Genomic DNA, 16,730 nt, shown 5'->3' with positions numbered 1-16,730 from the left:
TATGCGATTTTCACCTTATACGCTAACTTTAGAACCTAACCCCCACGTAAAATGCGACTCCCCTGCAAATGTGAAGTTGGGATGAAGATCTGGCATGAAGCTACTGGACTATTGTTGTACTGGAATTGGATTCCCTGGAAGGCGTGAGACCACAAGTGACCTGGCCAGAGGATTGGCAGGGTACACATGCTGCACTATAAGATAATGATCTGAGTGAAGGACTCTGCTTTAAATAAAACTACACTGGGGAGGCTGATCAGCAGCTGGTAAACTCTACTATAGAAACTCATGCTTGGAAGGAGGAAGAGAAGCCAAGATGAAAGGGAACAAAGTTATACACCTAACTTAAAACCAAGTCTTAAAGTTTCCCATGTAACAAACTTTCCCAAAATTTCAATGTACTCACAAAGCCACGTGTATACTGGTTCAGCCTATCAACCTTCGCTGCCTTGGCTAGCTCTTCTTTAACATAGCTAGGAGGGGATATATCTGGAAGGCCTTGACCAAGATTAACAATTGAGGAGTCTGCAGCCACTTTGGTAAATTCAACCCTAGGGAAAAATATGTGTTAAAAGTTTTACCAAGAAAATTATCCTGCTCATTTGTCATACTTTAAATGTAAAAGCAATGGGCTGAATCCACAGTGGACCAAATTCACAGAAGGCAAATGGCCTCTAGCAAAGGAAAGACCACTAGAGGAGAGGATGGGGCAGTGCAAAACTATTGGGAACCCCAAGTGTAGGCAGAAACATCTGGGAGATGGTGTCTGCAGAGCATATCTCCTGAACAGTCTGTATTGCAGGACTCATATGGGACCCTGGCTGCAAACAAAAACGGACAACCTCCAACGTACTCCCTGAAGGAAGGCAGCAGTGAAACAATACTGCTGGGGTGAATCCCCCCACACAGAACATACTGGATCTTGCTGAAGCAGGCAGGTGCAGTTACTGGGGTGAATCTAACCTGACAAGTCTAGCAAACATTTAAGCCAGCAAGACTCACAGCATTAGCCAATCCTCTCACTGAGCTCTGTAAATATTCCTAGTCATACCAGTCTATGGACTGATTCGTAGAGTTTGTTAGTTGTTCCATTAAGCCTGCCAAAAGCTAATTATAGAATTTTTAATCCGCAATTTTTTTTCCTTTTTATGTGTGCTCTTTCCTTCTGCCCTTCCCTCACCCATCCAAATGTTAACCAGATAAAAAATTATAGTTACAGGGTCACAGACACAGTCATCAATAACAGAAATTGCTGTGAGGAGTATGAGGCAGGATGGTCACTGGCGAGACGGCTCTAAGTGCATTTAAACAATCTGTCCAACCCCTCAGTTAATGTTACAAACTTATGAAATCCCACTAGTTGGCAATGACACACCTGATGCTACTTTGAGACCAATTTAAGCCCTGGATAAAAATATGGTAAAATATATTAGGTTGATTTCTACAGTGACATGTTCAAGATGGTTAAATGAAACCAGTGTAAATTGGCAAAGCTAGGTTGTTCAACAAAACTAATCTATAAATCTGTAGCCCCGTGTTGCCACCACACCTAAGAATTATAGGTGCTGGAACTAGTGGTTTCCATCATATACAGGGTTTACAATTTGGTTCAATAGCTCTCAGCACCCCCAATATACAAATTGTTCTAGCACTCCTGCTGAGAATTACTTTTGTTTTACATTGGTTCATTCTGCACTTCAGAATTCTAACTTAGTCACAGTTTATGACCTTGTATTGGCTTAATACAGATCTTCACCACCACATTTGGCCCACTGAATCTATCTTCTAGGTATGTGTGTGGATACAATTCAGCACCAGGGATAACAAGAGTTGTATATTTCTGTGGTGCTAGATAAATAATCAATTTGGAAAAGATAACACACTAGCTGATTTTTAGAATTCTGCATATATTTTAATATGTCACTTACCATACATTGACATCAAGCCCTTCAATTCGTTTTGCGTTTTTGTGCTTGAAGGCCATTGTCTACAAGATCAAAATATATAGACAAAGGGGTTTTGTTAAGAATTACAAAGTCTTATACTGTTAGACATTGTAACGTTGCATGAGAAACCCTCTCCTATGCCCTTCCAAAGATACCATAACTGAACAAGTTCAATAATATAACATTACTGATATTAATGGATGATAATAGCTTGAGTTCAGTCTAACATTAAAATAAACAAAATACTCTACATTATGACTTACCACTACACAAACTCACTGAAGTCAGGAAGGGATGGAGGTCACGGCAGAATGTAGTGCACAGCATTTGCCAGTGACCTACAAATGGGAAAAAAAGGGTTGAACCCTTTTTTTAAAAAAAATAAAATAAATATCTGAAGGGCTGAGTGACTTTCCTCCCTTTCCGATTTGAAAATCTGTATTTTCGACACAATTTTCCCAAGAAAAATCTATGGGTGAGTTCAGAACAGGTAGGATTATGACATCAGAGATGCCATGGAAATGAAACACCATTCTGTTCTATACAGGTTCTCATACTATGCTCATCTCCAGAGTATTTGAGCACCATTTAGTACTGCACATCTGTTCTGGTGTTTGGTCATCCTCTTTCCCCCAGAGAGAAGTATGTGCAGTGAAGCATCTTTTTCTATCAGTTTGTTTTATTTATTTATAAAAGGGCTGTCGATTAGTCGCAGTTAACTCATGCAATGAACTCAAAAAAATTAATCTCAATTAATTGCACTGTTAAACAATAGGACAGCAATTAACATTTATTAAATATTTTGGATGTTTTTCTACATTTTCATATATTTGATTTCAATTACAACACAGACTATGAAGTGTACAGTGCTCACTTTACATTATTATTTTTACTACAAATATTTGCACTGTAAAAATGATAAACAAAAGAAACAGTATTTTTCAATTGCACCACAGTACTTGTATGAGGTGAATCTCTTTATCGTGAAAGTGCAACTTACAAATGTAGATTTTTTCTTGTTTCATAACTGCACTCAAAAACAAAACAATGCAATATTTTAGAGCCTACTAGTACACTCAGTCCTACTTCTCATTCAGTCAATTGTTAAGACAAACAAGTTTACATTTACAGGAGGTAATGCTGCCCACTTCTTATTTACGTCACCAGAAAGTGAGAACAGACTTTCTCATGGGACTTTTGTAGCTGGCATTGCAAGGTATCTACCTACCAGATATGCTAAACATTCGTATGCCCCTTCATGCTTCGGCCACCATTCCAGAGGATATGCTTCCATCCTGATGACGCTCATTAAAAAAAAGAGTGTGTTAATTAAATTTGTGACTGAACTTCTTTGGGGGGAAATTGTATGTCCCTGGCTCTATTTTACTCGCATTCTGTCATCTGTTTAATGTTATAACAGTCTCAGATGATGACCCAGCACATGTTGTTTGTTTTAAGAACACTTTCACTGTGGATTTGACAAAACACAACGAAGATACCAATGTGATATTTCTAAAGATAGCTACAGCACTTGAACCAAGGTTTAAGAATCTGAAGTGCCTTCCAAAATCTGAGAGGGATGAGGTGCAGAGAATGCTTTCAGAAGTCTTAAAAGAGCAAAACTCCAACACGGAAACTACAGAACCCAAGCCACCAAAAAAGAAAATCAACCTTCTGCTGGTGGCATTTGACTCAGAGGATGAAAACGAACATGCATTGATCCGCATTGCTTTGGATTGTTATTGAACAGAGCTCATCATCAGCATGGACACACGTCCTCTGGAACGGTGGTTGAAGCATGAAGGGACATATCAATCTTTAGCGAATCTGGCATGGAAATATCTTGCGATGCCAGCTACAACAGTGCCATGCAAACACCCGTTCCACTTTCAGGAGACATTGTGAACAAGAAGGTGGAAGTATTATCTTCTGCAAATGTAAACAAACTTGTTTGACTGAGCAATTGGCTGAACAAGAAGTAGGACTGAGTGAACTTGTAGGCTCTGAAATTTTACATTTTTGTTTTTGAATGCAATTATTTTTTGTACATAATTCTACATTTGTAAGTTCAACTTTCATGATACATAGATTGTAATACAGTACTTGTATAAGGAGAATTGAAATATACTATTTAGTTTGTTTGTTACAGTGCAAATATTTGTAATAAAAAATAAAAATAAAGTTAGTACCATACACTTTGTATTCTGTGTTATAACTGAAATCATTTTATTTGAAAATGTGGAAAACATTCAAAATATTTAAATAAATGGTATTCTATTATTAACAGTGTGATTAATCGCGATCACTTTTTTTAATCGCTTGACAGCCCTAATTATATTTTATATAATTATATATATAGCTTTTTGTTTGTTAGAGAAGGCAAGGTCAAAGAAATGGACCTTGCACTTGGAGCAGTTTGCAATAGTCATTAAGATTCATTGAAATTATTTTTATTCAGACTACTCAAAACTTAACACTTATTTATCTCAAATACTGGGGAGAAAACATTTTTGTTATAAACACACATGCTCTTGAATGTAGGGGCTGAGAAAATTCACATACAATAGACCTCCAAGGAGCCTTCCTATAAAACCAGGGATGACCAGACCCAATATTTGTGGTATCTTTAAAGTTTACAAACACAACAGCACACAACGAAAGAGAGAGAAAGCAGGAAAAACTTTTCTGGCCTTCTTCATACAGTCTACCAAAGAATAAAAGCGCAAACCCATTCTCGCCACCCCCTCTTTATAGTGCAGACAGTAACTCAATGATAGAACTCAATAACTGCGTAAAGATCATGCCTGTGTAAAGCGTGGGATCGGAAATCAGTGAACCAAAACTTTAGTGTCAGAAACTAGGCCTAACTGGTGGACAAAAATATTGAGGGGATGGGCTATTCCACCCATCGCTACGTTTCAAGGTCCTTCAAAAAAAGCAATTTAGGGCCGTTGAGCAAGCTTCACCAGCATGGCTGCCACCCCCACTGTCTCTTGGAATCCATGACCATCTTCATCCTAATCCCTCCTAACCAGGCTGGGCTAGAGAGAGGGAGTCAGATGACATCACCATCTCCAGAATTTTCAGCTAAATCCTGAACAAAACCTGGGATGTAAAACTTCACTCCCCGCACACCCGCTGTGCTCTTTTCCTTATGTACCACATTTATTTTCTTTCCTATTGCTCTCCCCTTTCTCCTTCTGTCTAATATGAGCCTGGCTTAGTCAGCCAAGACTGCATATTTTGCAACACTGCTATGAGCCTGTAACCAGAGAGGCAGCTAAAAAATGCCCTAAGCACCCCAATGCTGGGATGAGTTTGCTGAGTCCCAAAGTCAACTTCAGAGACAAAAGCTTCATTTTCTTTGCTATTCTTTTCTCTCTCCCTTTGTTTGTGTCTTGTTTTTTCCTCTTAGGAAATGGGATTGGACTTTTACAGCAGCAACAGCAGTTCCAGCCCATCTCAACTAACTTCTTCTCTTTTCACCCAAAATGACAATTACTTCAATCTTTGATACCACCTATGAGACTGTCAAAAAACACACCTCTCCAGGTAAAGGGAAAGGAACAAGGGATTTTGTAAAACGAAAGCCTTATTTAATACTTTACATTTCAAATGCTTTAACTGTTTTTCATTCTTTTTCTGTATCATTAATAAAGTCTTAGAAAGATTTTAATGGTGTGTTTGCCACGATACTGCACTAAGGAAGCTGAGGTCTTTGTATGCCAAACCCAAAACCTCGTTTAAAACTGTTTAATGTTGGACAGTATCTGTGTTATATTAACACTTTTGGCCCAATTATTCTACCTAATTTAATACTCACAGGCCCCAATCCTGCAAACATAAACATGCTTAACATTATTAGAGTGAGTAGCCCCCACTGATTTTGATTGTGGACTGTTGTGCTAGTAAAGTTAAGCCCATGTTGCAAGTGTTTGCAGGACAGAGGCCTATGATGTCAAATCACTTCTTTCACTATAATTTTATTGCACAGGCCAGATTCTAATCTCAGACACATGGCACAAATTTCAACAAAGTTCAGCATAGTACAGGTCCCATTTATCCCAACAAGACATCAAATCAGTTTTGGAGAACTTGGCGTGTGAATGTGCGACTGTTGCCAAGGGACATATCCAAATTGCGGTTAAAAGGGAGTTCTGGTTAGATATGGTCCACTACTCTGGTATATGCAAGTGTCTAAAAGAGTACTCAACCTCTGCACTGATTAGCATAATGCAGACTGAGATTAGTGTTTGGCTATAATACACCCCCCAATAATATGAATATTTTATCGTGCCCTTTTCAATAAGCACTTCTGGCAGCGTCCCTGTTTTCACATGCTAGTCTACTTTTTTTTTTTTTTTTACTATGTAGAACTGAGAAGTCTAGCGCTGAATCTCTCTAGTTAATAATCAGAATTCTGTGTGGTCCAGTGGGCAGATCATTGTATTGACCAACTCTTAAGACCACTTCAGTTGGCTACCACAACAGGCTGATCAATAGCAGGATTGTTATGACTGAATCATAGTAAGCTTAAATGGTACTAAATCTCTCTCTCCTGGCTGAAATCTTACTGAGAACTAAAAGAGCCTTCATATCACAGAACATTATATGTTCTATTGTTAAAAATTAGAGCTTTCTCTCCCTATGTACCTTGATCTTAGTTTTGATTCTGATGTCATAAAATGGAATTGCTGACCTTGTATTGGCTATCAAGGCCCTCAGCTCGGTTTTGGGTTCTAGCTGTGCTTACTTCAACTTTTAAAGGCCAAGCAATTAACTGAAATTATTAAAATGAGGTATGATTAAGAAAATAGAGCTTTCTTCCAGGGACAAGAAAAAAACACTGCTGAAGTGTGTCCAGATGCTAGTGAGAATGCTGAGAATTTCCCTATTTTATATCATATGCCACTCTTTCAATTACATGATTGATTCTATCATCCTTCAAGCTAAGGAATGGAAGTGATTTAAGATGAAGTGCTAGCAGAATCTTGATCAGTGTTAAGCAACACGAAGTATTCCCCCTTCAAGATCTAAATTCATGGCTTCCAAGCACGTCCAGCCCTTATTAGCAATGGTTGTTATAGAAAGGAGATGAATAAGAGGGGACATGACAGAGAAGGTGCTATTTACCTTTTCTTATAACAGAAGTACAAGGAGACATCCAATGAAAGTGAAAGTTTAATACTGATAAAAAAAGGTACTTTTCCACAATGCATAATTAACCTGTGAAATTCAATGCCCTGAACTATTATTGAAGCCAAGAACTTAACAGGATTCAAAAAAAAGGATTAGACATCTGTACGGACAATGACAACACCTACACCATTATTAGATAAGATATAAAACACAATGCAAATAAAACATCCTGCTCTAGGGCATAACCAACTTGGCTTTGAGTTTAGGAAATTTCCCCCAAGGGAAATGTATTCTATAACTGTACACTATGGGGTCTTGCACCTATTTCTGAAGTATCTAGTGATGGCCACTGTCTGAGACCAGGATGCTGGATTGATCCAGTAATGTACTTACTATGTTCCATTACACCGTCCCTAGAATCTCCTCCATTATGGTGAAAAACTGCACCTTCTTCTGACAAAGTTAGATATAAAATGGTGCCACATGATTTTATAAGCAACTTCAGTGAGACTTCAAGAATTATATACAATAAACTTAATCAAGTGTTGCTCTCTCTCAAGTACCTGTGTAGCTAGCTCCTATTGGCATAGTATCTACTATCCTATTGGCATATTATCCCTTGCAACACCCTGTGAGAAATACTATAATCCCCATTTTATAGATGGGAAATGGAGGACCAGATTCACAACAGGACTTAGGCATTGCAACACTAAACATTGCAACACCTAAGTTTTAGGCACCTACAAAAATCACTAGAACAACAGTGCGATCCACAAAGCCTGGGTTAGGCATCTGGGGTCCCCATACTATCAATGGGAAGAGATATGTACCTTAGAATATAATCGACAAATGCCAGCATGCTAGATGGGAAGCACATAAGCTAGCCAATGGGAGATGCCTATTAAAGATGTGTGTTCTAAACCCCACACCTATCAAAAAGTTAGGCACTTAAGCGCAGGCTGCAAGGAAGTACCTATCTCTGCTTGCAATCCACAGCTGGGAACCTCTCTCCTGAAGTTAGATGGCCTAGGTGTCTAGGCACCTCTTGTACGAAATGCCAGAGGAGAAGGTTATTGTGGTGGGAGACCTAGGTTCAATTCCCCCCTCTAAGAAGAGTACACTAACCACTAGGCTAGACAATATTCAAATGTGGAGTGTTCTCAGTCTCTGTTCTTGAAGGTGTTCCACATTGGAAAGACTGAGATACCCATGTTACAATAGCCTAGTGATTAGACAACTCGCCTGAGAAGTGGGAAATCCCCGTTCATATTCTCTCTCCCCATCAGGCAAATGGGAGACCTGAACCTGGGATCCCTGCATCCCACATAAGTGCTCTAACCACCACGAGGGAGGCATCACCATCACCTCTTTAATTTTGAATGGGGCCCAATCTGGTAGGCATAATCTGAGCATGCCTATTGGACTGGGGCTGGTTGGCAAATGTCTACCATTCCCTGGTTTGTGGATTGTACTAGGGCTTAAACAGGAGATGGCATCCAGACACCTAGAGTGAGGCAGCAGTGCACATGCTCAGAAACATGGGTGCCTAGGAAACTTCTACAGCAAAAAATTTAGGGACTAAGTGAGTTTAGACAACTACAGGGTTAGGTGAGAGCAGTGAATTGCCGTGGTCTAAAACTGTGAGTTAAGCACTTAAGTCCCTTTATGGATCTGGGCCAGAGAGACCGACTTACCCAAAGTCACACACAAAATGTATGGCAGGGGTCGGCAACCTTTCAGAAGCGGTGTGCCGAGTCTTCATTTATTCACTCTTATTTAAGGTTTCGTGTGCCAGTAATACATTTTAACCTTTTCAGAAGGTCTCTTTCTATAAGTCTATAATATATAACTAAAACTACTGTTGTATGTAAAGTAAATGGTTTTTAAATGTTTAAGAAGCTTCATTTAAAATTAAATTAAAATGCAGAGCCCCTGGAACAATAGTCAGGACCCGGGCGTGAGTGCCACTGAAAATCAGCTCGCGTGCCATAGGTTGCCTACCCTGAACTATGGTAAAGCAGGGAACTGAACCCATCTCCCGAGTCCCAGGTTAATACCCTAACCATGGGACCATCCTTCCTCTCCAGTGTCCACTAACATTGCCTTAAAGCAGTGGTTCCCAATACAGCGCCTGCGGGTACTATGGTGATCACCAGGGCATCTATGTGCACCTGTGTACTGGCCGGCGGACAAGCATCTGCCAAAATGTCGCCAAAAAGAGGTGTCATCAAGAGATGTTGCCGCCAAAATGCCAAAAAGCAACGTCACCAAGAGACGTCACGGCTGAAATGCCGCTGATTTTCGGTGGCGACACCTCTTGACCTTGCCGCTTCTCGGCGGCATTTTGGCGGATGCTTGTCTGCCAGCCACGGTCCTCGGTGGCTCGTCGTCCAGCGCCCGCCACCCAGAAAAGGTTGGAAACCACTGCCTTAAAGAATGCAACAGATATGTAGAACAATAATCATGCTAGTATGGTTTAACATTTGATTGATTTGAATAATAATTTATTGCAGTTTTCATATTAAATGTCTGGGACTAAGGCAACAAAAAATAGAAAAAACATAATGCTTTGTGGACTTCCTCACAGAACATGGATGAATCTTAAACTGCCTGGCAAAAATTTCATTTTTATCATCGGTTCAGTGAACTAAACCAAGTAGACATCCAATCCAATATATACTTACCGGTAGCAGTGCATCTCTAAAATAAATACAGCGTGACATACATATACTGTAATCTACGAACTGATGGAATACATACTGCAGAGGTCGAAAATCTGAAGACTCTTACAGGATAAACTGTCTTCAGTAGCTGTGTCCTAATGCCAAGGCAGCAGAGGCTTTGCTGAGCAAAAAACATGCCTGCACAATAATTTATAAGATTTAAAAAAAAAAAAAAAGGTAAGCCTTTATCTAGTACTTACAGATGCAAGACCAGAAATGTGCATTTCCTACACAAAGTTAAGCAATTTTAGAGCCTGAGATTTTTCTTCTTCTCCCAACCCTACCCACACCCACCCCAGTAGCTTATTTCCTTATCATACCTAAATATAAGGGTGATGCTTTTTAAACAGTGAATTTGCAAGACATTTTTAATATCATGTAAAAGGAAGTTTGAATCTATTTGACAGAACTGAATTAAATAATGGTCTCTTCACCAAGAGATGGATGAAAATAAAACAAAAACAAAAACCTAAACCCAAAGTCTATACAGCTAGGGGATTGATAATGGGATATGGAAACTTGTCTCTAGCCCACTACTTCAAATCCAGCCAGGTCAGGAGCAACTAAAAATTACCATCATCTGATGGCTCTTCATTAGCATATTTGAAACAAGTTAGTGGTTGCAGATGGATTTTTTATGAACAAGTGTTCACATAGCAAACAAACAAAAAAAATTGCTATCACAGTTGGTAGTGCACATCTGAGAAATGCTATTAAGGCAACCGATTTTAAATTACTAAGAATCCATGCTCGAAAAAAAACAGTCCCCTTTAAGGTGTCTCAAATTTGGTAAGCCAAAATTGAGACACCTAAAAAAAAATCATTTGTCAATGTGGAAATCAAGACCTATGTATTATTTAGTTCTTTTTATATAAAAGTAACTATCAAGCTTAAACTGGTTTGGCAAACATCAAATTTATCAGAGCAGAAAATAATATACCTACACAAGACATTTTGTAGACAGTAACAGCCCATTCACTGACCTAAAAAAATGAGCCCAGTAAATCATGACCACAAAAAAGAAGGAATAAAAGCTGGTACTACAGGACAGCCACTTTTAGAATGTGTATTTAAGTAAACATATTGGATGACAACGTCAAAATGGTTGTTTTTCTCTAATAAGTTCCAGTGTAACCTAACTGACCTACTTCAGAACTGTAACATCACAGCAATGTAATTATTAACTTTGTACTGCAAAACTCAATGATTAGAGAACAGGAAAACTACAGACTGTATATCCAATGGGAAATGGGGAGAGATGTTAAAGGGAATCTGAGAAATAATGTCTTTTTAAGAAAAAAGAGGGGGGGGTAGGCTGCCCATATGTACCTAAATGAGAAAGATTTAGTGGACTACAAATGCAATGGAAACAATGCAAATAAAACTAAGAGGGTCTTATTTAACCCCAGAAGAGCACAGAACGTCAGCATTGAGGAGGACAGATCCTCTGTCAAAGACGAATGATTGTACCTTGTCCTTAAAGTGTGGTTCATACCAAAAAATTATTCTTTTTTTTAAAGCATCTTGAACTTTCATATGTATTGTTTCAATGACTCCATATCAAATGTGTCCAGTTAAAAGTATACTGATTCCCAACCACCACTATATGCCAGAACTACAAACTTTATTACAGTCCTGAGAGTCAAAATAGGTTCTTTCCATCTCATGCAGCCACCACCAGTAATACGGGTTCTGTAGGCCAAATTAGACCCTCACTGACATCTGGGCAGTCTTAGTACCTTCATAAATTTGCACAGGTGTAGCTGATTGGAACTCAGTAAACAACTCTGTTGATGATACACAAATAGAAATAGTATCCAGTAGCCTCATCAGCTTTGTGAACTGCTGGGCTAACAGAAAAAACACAACAAAACCTACTTTTGACACTAAAGTCAGCAGATATGACTGAATATAGAAAAGGAACAGGTCTGCTGAGTTTGATTTGTATCTACTTTTACAGACATTTTTTCAGAATAGCACTTAGCCCATGTGATATGATCATTTACAGTAACTGTGAAATCAGCCCAGGTTTAGAAGGTCCCTCTGTATATTTAATTTATGTTATAAATATATTAGTATAAACCACATGGATAACATTGATTTTATAAGATTACACAATAGCACTATTTTTCCAACTGCTAGGCATAGACAGCCTTCCTCTAGTTCTCATGCAGCACTGCATCAAACATTTTCAGCAGTTATTCCACACTGAAGCATGCCTGCTTTGCACTGCTGTTGCTCAGTTAATAGGAACAGAAGCAGAAGATGAGACCAGAACAAAAGTATAAACAAGAACTGAAATCTTGCAAAACCTTATGCACACGAATAAGTTTTCCCATGAGTGAAGTTACTTATGCATGTAAGTGATTATTACAACAGGGTCAAAATGTTGTACACCAAAAAAGAAAGTATGATAAGCACCACAATGGACAAGCAACTGAAATCTGAGCACAGCAAGAGGTAGCATGCATTATGCTGTAGTACAGAGCAGCAGTCCTGGACCCCTGCCGATGTATGACTGCTATCAATAAGAACATCTGGAATTAAAAATTGGGTGACCTTTGTTATCACCATTAAAATACACTGAATTGTGAAAGTTTTATGAAGGGCACAGTGGGGGGAAAGCATCAATATTTTGTTGAACAGTATCAAGAGAGAAAGCCCAGAGTCTCAGCATGCAATAACTACCAAACTAGACTTGTTAGATAGCCTCTGTTGGTGCCACATTTTGGTTTATTTGTTCAGATTTAAAGGGGACCATTATTTAGATTGTGCAAGTGTGTTCAGTTTTGCGCCCATCAGAAATATTGTCTTCTCCCTCTTGTAACACAGATTAACTTCTTCCAAACAGAGTCTTCTCCAGCAGGAAGAGCAGGCGGTTCCTTTACAAGTCCATACTCTGCTCTCAGGAGCAAAGCAAAGGCAACATGACCTGCTATATGTTTGCCTCCACATAAACCTGCACTCTTAGATCTGTGTTGTACAGGATAGACTGATACATTCTACAGGATCAAGGGGGATTTTTAAATGTTATTTTTAAGGTGAGTTCAGTTCTGGGCTCTGTCACTTTAAATAGTTTGTCAATTAATTTGCTCTGAGTGGGTGACGAAACATTTTATAAAGCCCCAGAATAAACTTTTATTTGACAGGATACTGGGCTTGATGGCCATTCTTACGTTCCTATGTTATGTTCTTGCTCATGAAAATGCATAGCTTCTTCCAGCTCAAGAACATTAAACTCTATTATTGCAGTGTACGACAATTCTAGAGGTGTTTTCAATCATACTTGGCCTTTTATGGGGAAGGGGTTGAGGTGTTAAATTATTGTCTCTTAAATTTGTTGTTCTCTCTTTTTGCACTAGGTGGCCAGACTACCTGGGGACAGCTTCCTGTACGGGCAAGAAGCAGTGACTGGGAGCTCCAAGGAGTTCAGCAGTGGATGAGACGGTCTGACACTTGGGGCCCAATTTTCACAGAATCTGAGCACTTCTGGTTGTAATCAAAGGGCGTTTTGGATGTTCCACCATTCTGAAATTCAAGCCCCTGATGCCTCTAGGTCCTAGAGCAAAGCTATCTGGAAGAGAAAAGAACTAGTGGCTTTTCTTACCGTCTCCTCTTATTGGCAATCCCTAGTGCTGCCCTCTGGTCCTTCTGCTCTCCTATCGTTCAAGTAAACTGCCTCTAGTCTTGGTCTCATGTGGCTCCTCAGTTCTCTGCTCAGCATCTGTATCCCACTGCCTGGTACACAACTGAACACCTTTCCTCTCTGACCAAGATCAGATCCCAACCACCCTTACTTTGCACCACCTATCCACAACCTGCTCTCCAGCACCTGACTCCTCCTGGCAAAGTAACCCAGTATCAGACCTAACATCTTCACTACCATTCTACCTCCTGACCAAACAGGATCTTCAAGGTAGTTCATGTATGGGTCTGTAACCGGGACACGAAGCTATCTAGTGGGAAAGACAAGAAGTTAGAGCAAAATAAAATTAACTTGTGTGAGGGAGAGAATTTGTTTTGTTCTTTTTAATAAAAGACCAAAAGCAACACTTCACTTTCCAGCGATCTTTCAATTTTTGTAACAATTCTAATTCCCTTTAAAGTTCATTGTTCTCGAGCTTGAAGAAACTCTCCTGGGCTTTGATCTCACAGAGTTAAGCCTGCATGTAGTTTTATATACTGTGAGTAGCCCCATTTCCTTGTGTGCTTTGGTGAGGAAGATGATACTCAAAAATACTAAAAACACTTCAGTCCTCAAAATAATGTATATTTACATTTTCTATTGGACTTGCAAATATAGGAGCTTGTCAGCATCTCAAACCAGCTTTCTCTCCTGTTTTCAAGCGCTTCAAGGGCCAAACCTCAGATGTGTGCCTTCATATGTGGCTGCTATGTCTGGGGCATAGAGGCTTAGGGCAAGGAAAGGGTCTTCTCTGACTGAGTTCACGCCAAGGTTTTACTTATACCCTTTATAAAATACAAGATAGGTCAAGCCAAGAGATTTTCCATTGTCCAATTATTGCTACAGTTAACATTAGGGGAGTATGGTCAGGAAAGGCAGGCCGGCCATTCTCTGAAAGGACACACAAGTCTTTGTTGTGCAAGAACGCCCATTTTTATGTTGTCATTCTGGGTAAGATTCATCATTTTTGTTTCCGTGTTAGATCCATATTGCATGAGAAGAGAACATAAAAAAAATGTACTGTATTGCAGGGAGTTGAGTTGTAATTTTAATTTCCACTCTATCTTTAGTATTTAGCAGATTATATTTATTTTCATGCTTTCACTTATAACTGCCTAATCACTTCTGATTATTTTCATCCTGAAGCATGTTAACATTTGCAGCACAGAAATGGAAGGCCCTGTGGCCCCAGTCCTGCAATCTGATTGGCATGGGCTAACCCTCTTAAATTCATATGGAACTCCATTGACCACAATGGGCTACACATAGGTGTAACTTTGCAGTATGAGGGCCTAAGTACTCTCAACATAAAAAAATATTTCTATGATTTAGCAGAGTAACATGAAGAATTGCAGAAATGCTTTCTCAGTGAAATAGAGGCTGTATCACTGAGACATACCTGCCTTAGGGTATGTTTACACTACAAGCTTTGCAGCAGAAATGTGAATACACCGCTGTAACAGTAGCTTTGATGCTTACTAGAGTGACGGAAGTGGTTATTCCATTGCTGAGTAAGGCCATATCTACACTAGCAAGCTTGCAGCAACTTACCAGTGCAGCTGCACTGCTGTAAGATTGCTCATATACAGTAGTACTGGAACAATTTGTATAGTGGTGGGTGGTGACAGCCATTGAACCAAACTGTAAACCCTGTATATAATGGAAACCACTTCAAGCCAGGGGGTGCTGTAGCACCCCTCACAGCCCCAGTTCCAGCACCTATGCTCATGTAGTTGCTATGTGCCAACAGATCAACATAATAAAAACATCTCCCATGAGCTATCAGTGGGAGCTCTCCCATCGACATAGCACTGTGCACACTACCACTTATGCTAGTGAAACTTCTTGTTGGGGGGTTTCCACACCCCTAGTGACATAAATTTTGGTGACAAAAGAGATAGTGTAGACGTAGCCTAAATCCACCTCCTAGTAGCTAGATTGATGGAAGAATTCTCCATAGACCTAGCTGCCTTTACAGCAGAGGTCAGGTTGACCTAACTATGTTACAAAGGGTGTGACATTTTTCACAGCCCCATTCAATGTACAACCTAAGTTGTAGACCCAGTCTGAGTCAGCTACAATGCCAGTACCCAGTTTTGTTGGGATGCCCACAAGCCATCAGCCACTCTATAAATCACACATTTCTTTATTTAGGATTGTGAGACAGTTAGATTTGCAGCCTGATTTTGAGCCTCCACATAGTTTGGGATTTAGAGATCATTACAGAGATAGAGGCAAAATCTAGAACCAGCTTTAGAGTCTGCTCCCCATTCTCTGAAGTTTGGGGAGTAAAAGACAGTGAGAAATGTCCCCCAAACAAGCCAAGGGGCTCTCTGGAGCCCCCTCTCCACACACAGAGACCCCTCCCCTGTAGTCTGGAAGCGCTCTGCTGCCTCACGTAGTCCCTATACCCTGCCCCCCCGCGTAGCCTGGGAGCTCTCTGCAGCCCCCCCCGTAGGCTGAGGGCTCTCTGCTGCCCCCGTGCACCCCCTCCCCTGTAGGCTGGGAGCTCTCAGCTCACCCGCCCGCCCCCTGAAGTCTGGGGGGGTCTCTGTAAGTTTCCCCTCGCGGGCGCAGCCCCCTGCCTACCACTGGCGGCTGCTCCGCCCTGCGGAGTCCGGGAAATGGCTGGAAGGGAGCGAGGCGCGGGCGGCAGGCCTAGGCCAGCTGTCCCCTTACCCCAAGTCCGCGCGCGGTGCGGCAGCCCAGGCAGCCCGAACAGGGGACACGCAACTCACCGTTTCCGCTTCGCCCGGCCCCAGCGCTTCCCACCTGAGAGGGGCGGGGACAAAGAGAGAGTTCAGGCCAGGGCCTCCTTCCCCGGGCTCCAGGCGACTGTCTCTGCCCGGGCCGCTTCCCTTCCCCTTTGTGACCCCGTCCCTGCCCCCAAGGACCCACCGCCAGCAGAGAAATGCCGCGCCGCAAGGTTGGGCGCCGGGAGCGCCCCTTCCCTACTCCACGTGGGTGCTGCTCACCCTATAGTTCCATGGTTTTCAAACTCTTTTTCTGGTGACCTAGGTGAAGAAAACTGTTGATGCCTGTGACCAAACGGAGCTTGGCATGAGGGGGTTGGGTGTGGGAGCAGCTCAGGGCTGGGGTAGGGGAGCAGGCTTTGGGGTGAGGCTGGAGATGAGGGGGTTGGGGTGCAGGAAGGAGCTTCCAGTGCGGAGCCGATGCTCGGGGCGGGGACTGCATGCGGAGCTCTGTCTCCCCCCGCCTACGAGCCGGACCTGTTGG

General features: G+C 41.1%; 1 protein-coding gene across 9 annotated transcripts in view; it reads right to left on the bottom strand.

Moving 5' to 3' along the window:
• Positions 1-16,350, bottom strand: part of KYAT3 (kynurenine aminotransferase 3) — a 36,254-nt gene extending 19,904 nt beyond the window's left edge. Inside the window, exons 1-4 of one of the 9 annotated variants that reach the window (XM_030572500.1) lie at positions 16,232-16,350; positions 9,846-9,946; positions 1,929-1,987; positions 407-551 (exon numbers count right to left, since the gene is read on the bottom strand). In XM_030572500.1, coding sequence (XP_030428360.1) covers positions 407-551; positions 1,929-1,987; positions 9,846-9,944 — 303 coding nt within the window. In that variant the 5' untranslated portion in view covers positions 9,945-9,946; positions 16,232-16,350. The other 8 variants (XM_030572507.1, XM_030572501.1, XM_030572502.1 and 5 more) reach the window with 8 other exon arrangements.
• Between the last annotated feature and the right edge of the window lie 380 nt (positions 16,351-16,730).

Source organism: Gopherus evgoodei, chromosome 8 (assembly GCF_007399415.2).
Source record: "Gopherus evgoodei ecotype Sinaloan lineage chromosome 8, rGopEvg1_v1.p, whole genome shotgun sequence".
Taxonomy (NCBI): Eukaryota; Metazoa; Chordata; order Testudines; family Testudinidae; genus Gopherus; species Gopherus evgoodei.
Note: the sequence above shows the minus strand (reverse complement) of the source record. Positions and strands in the feature narration are given on the sequence as shown.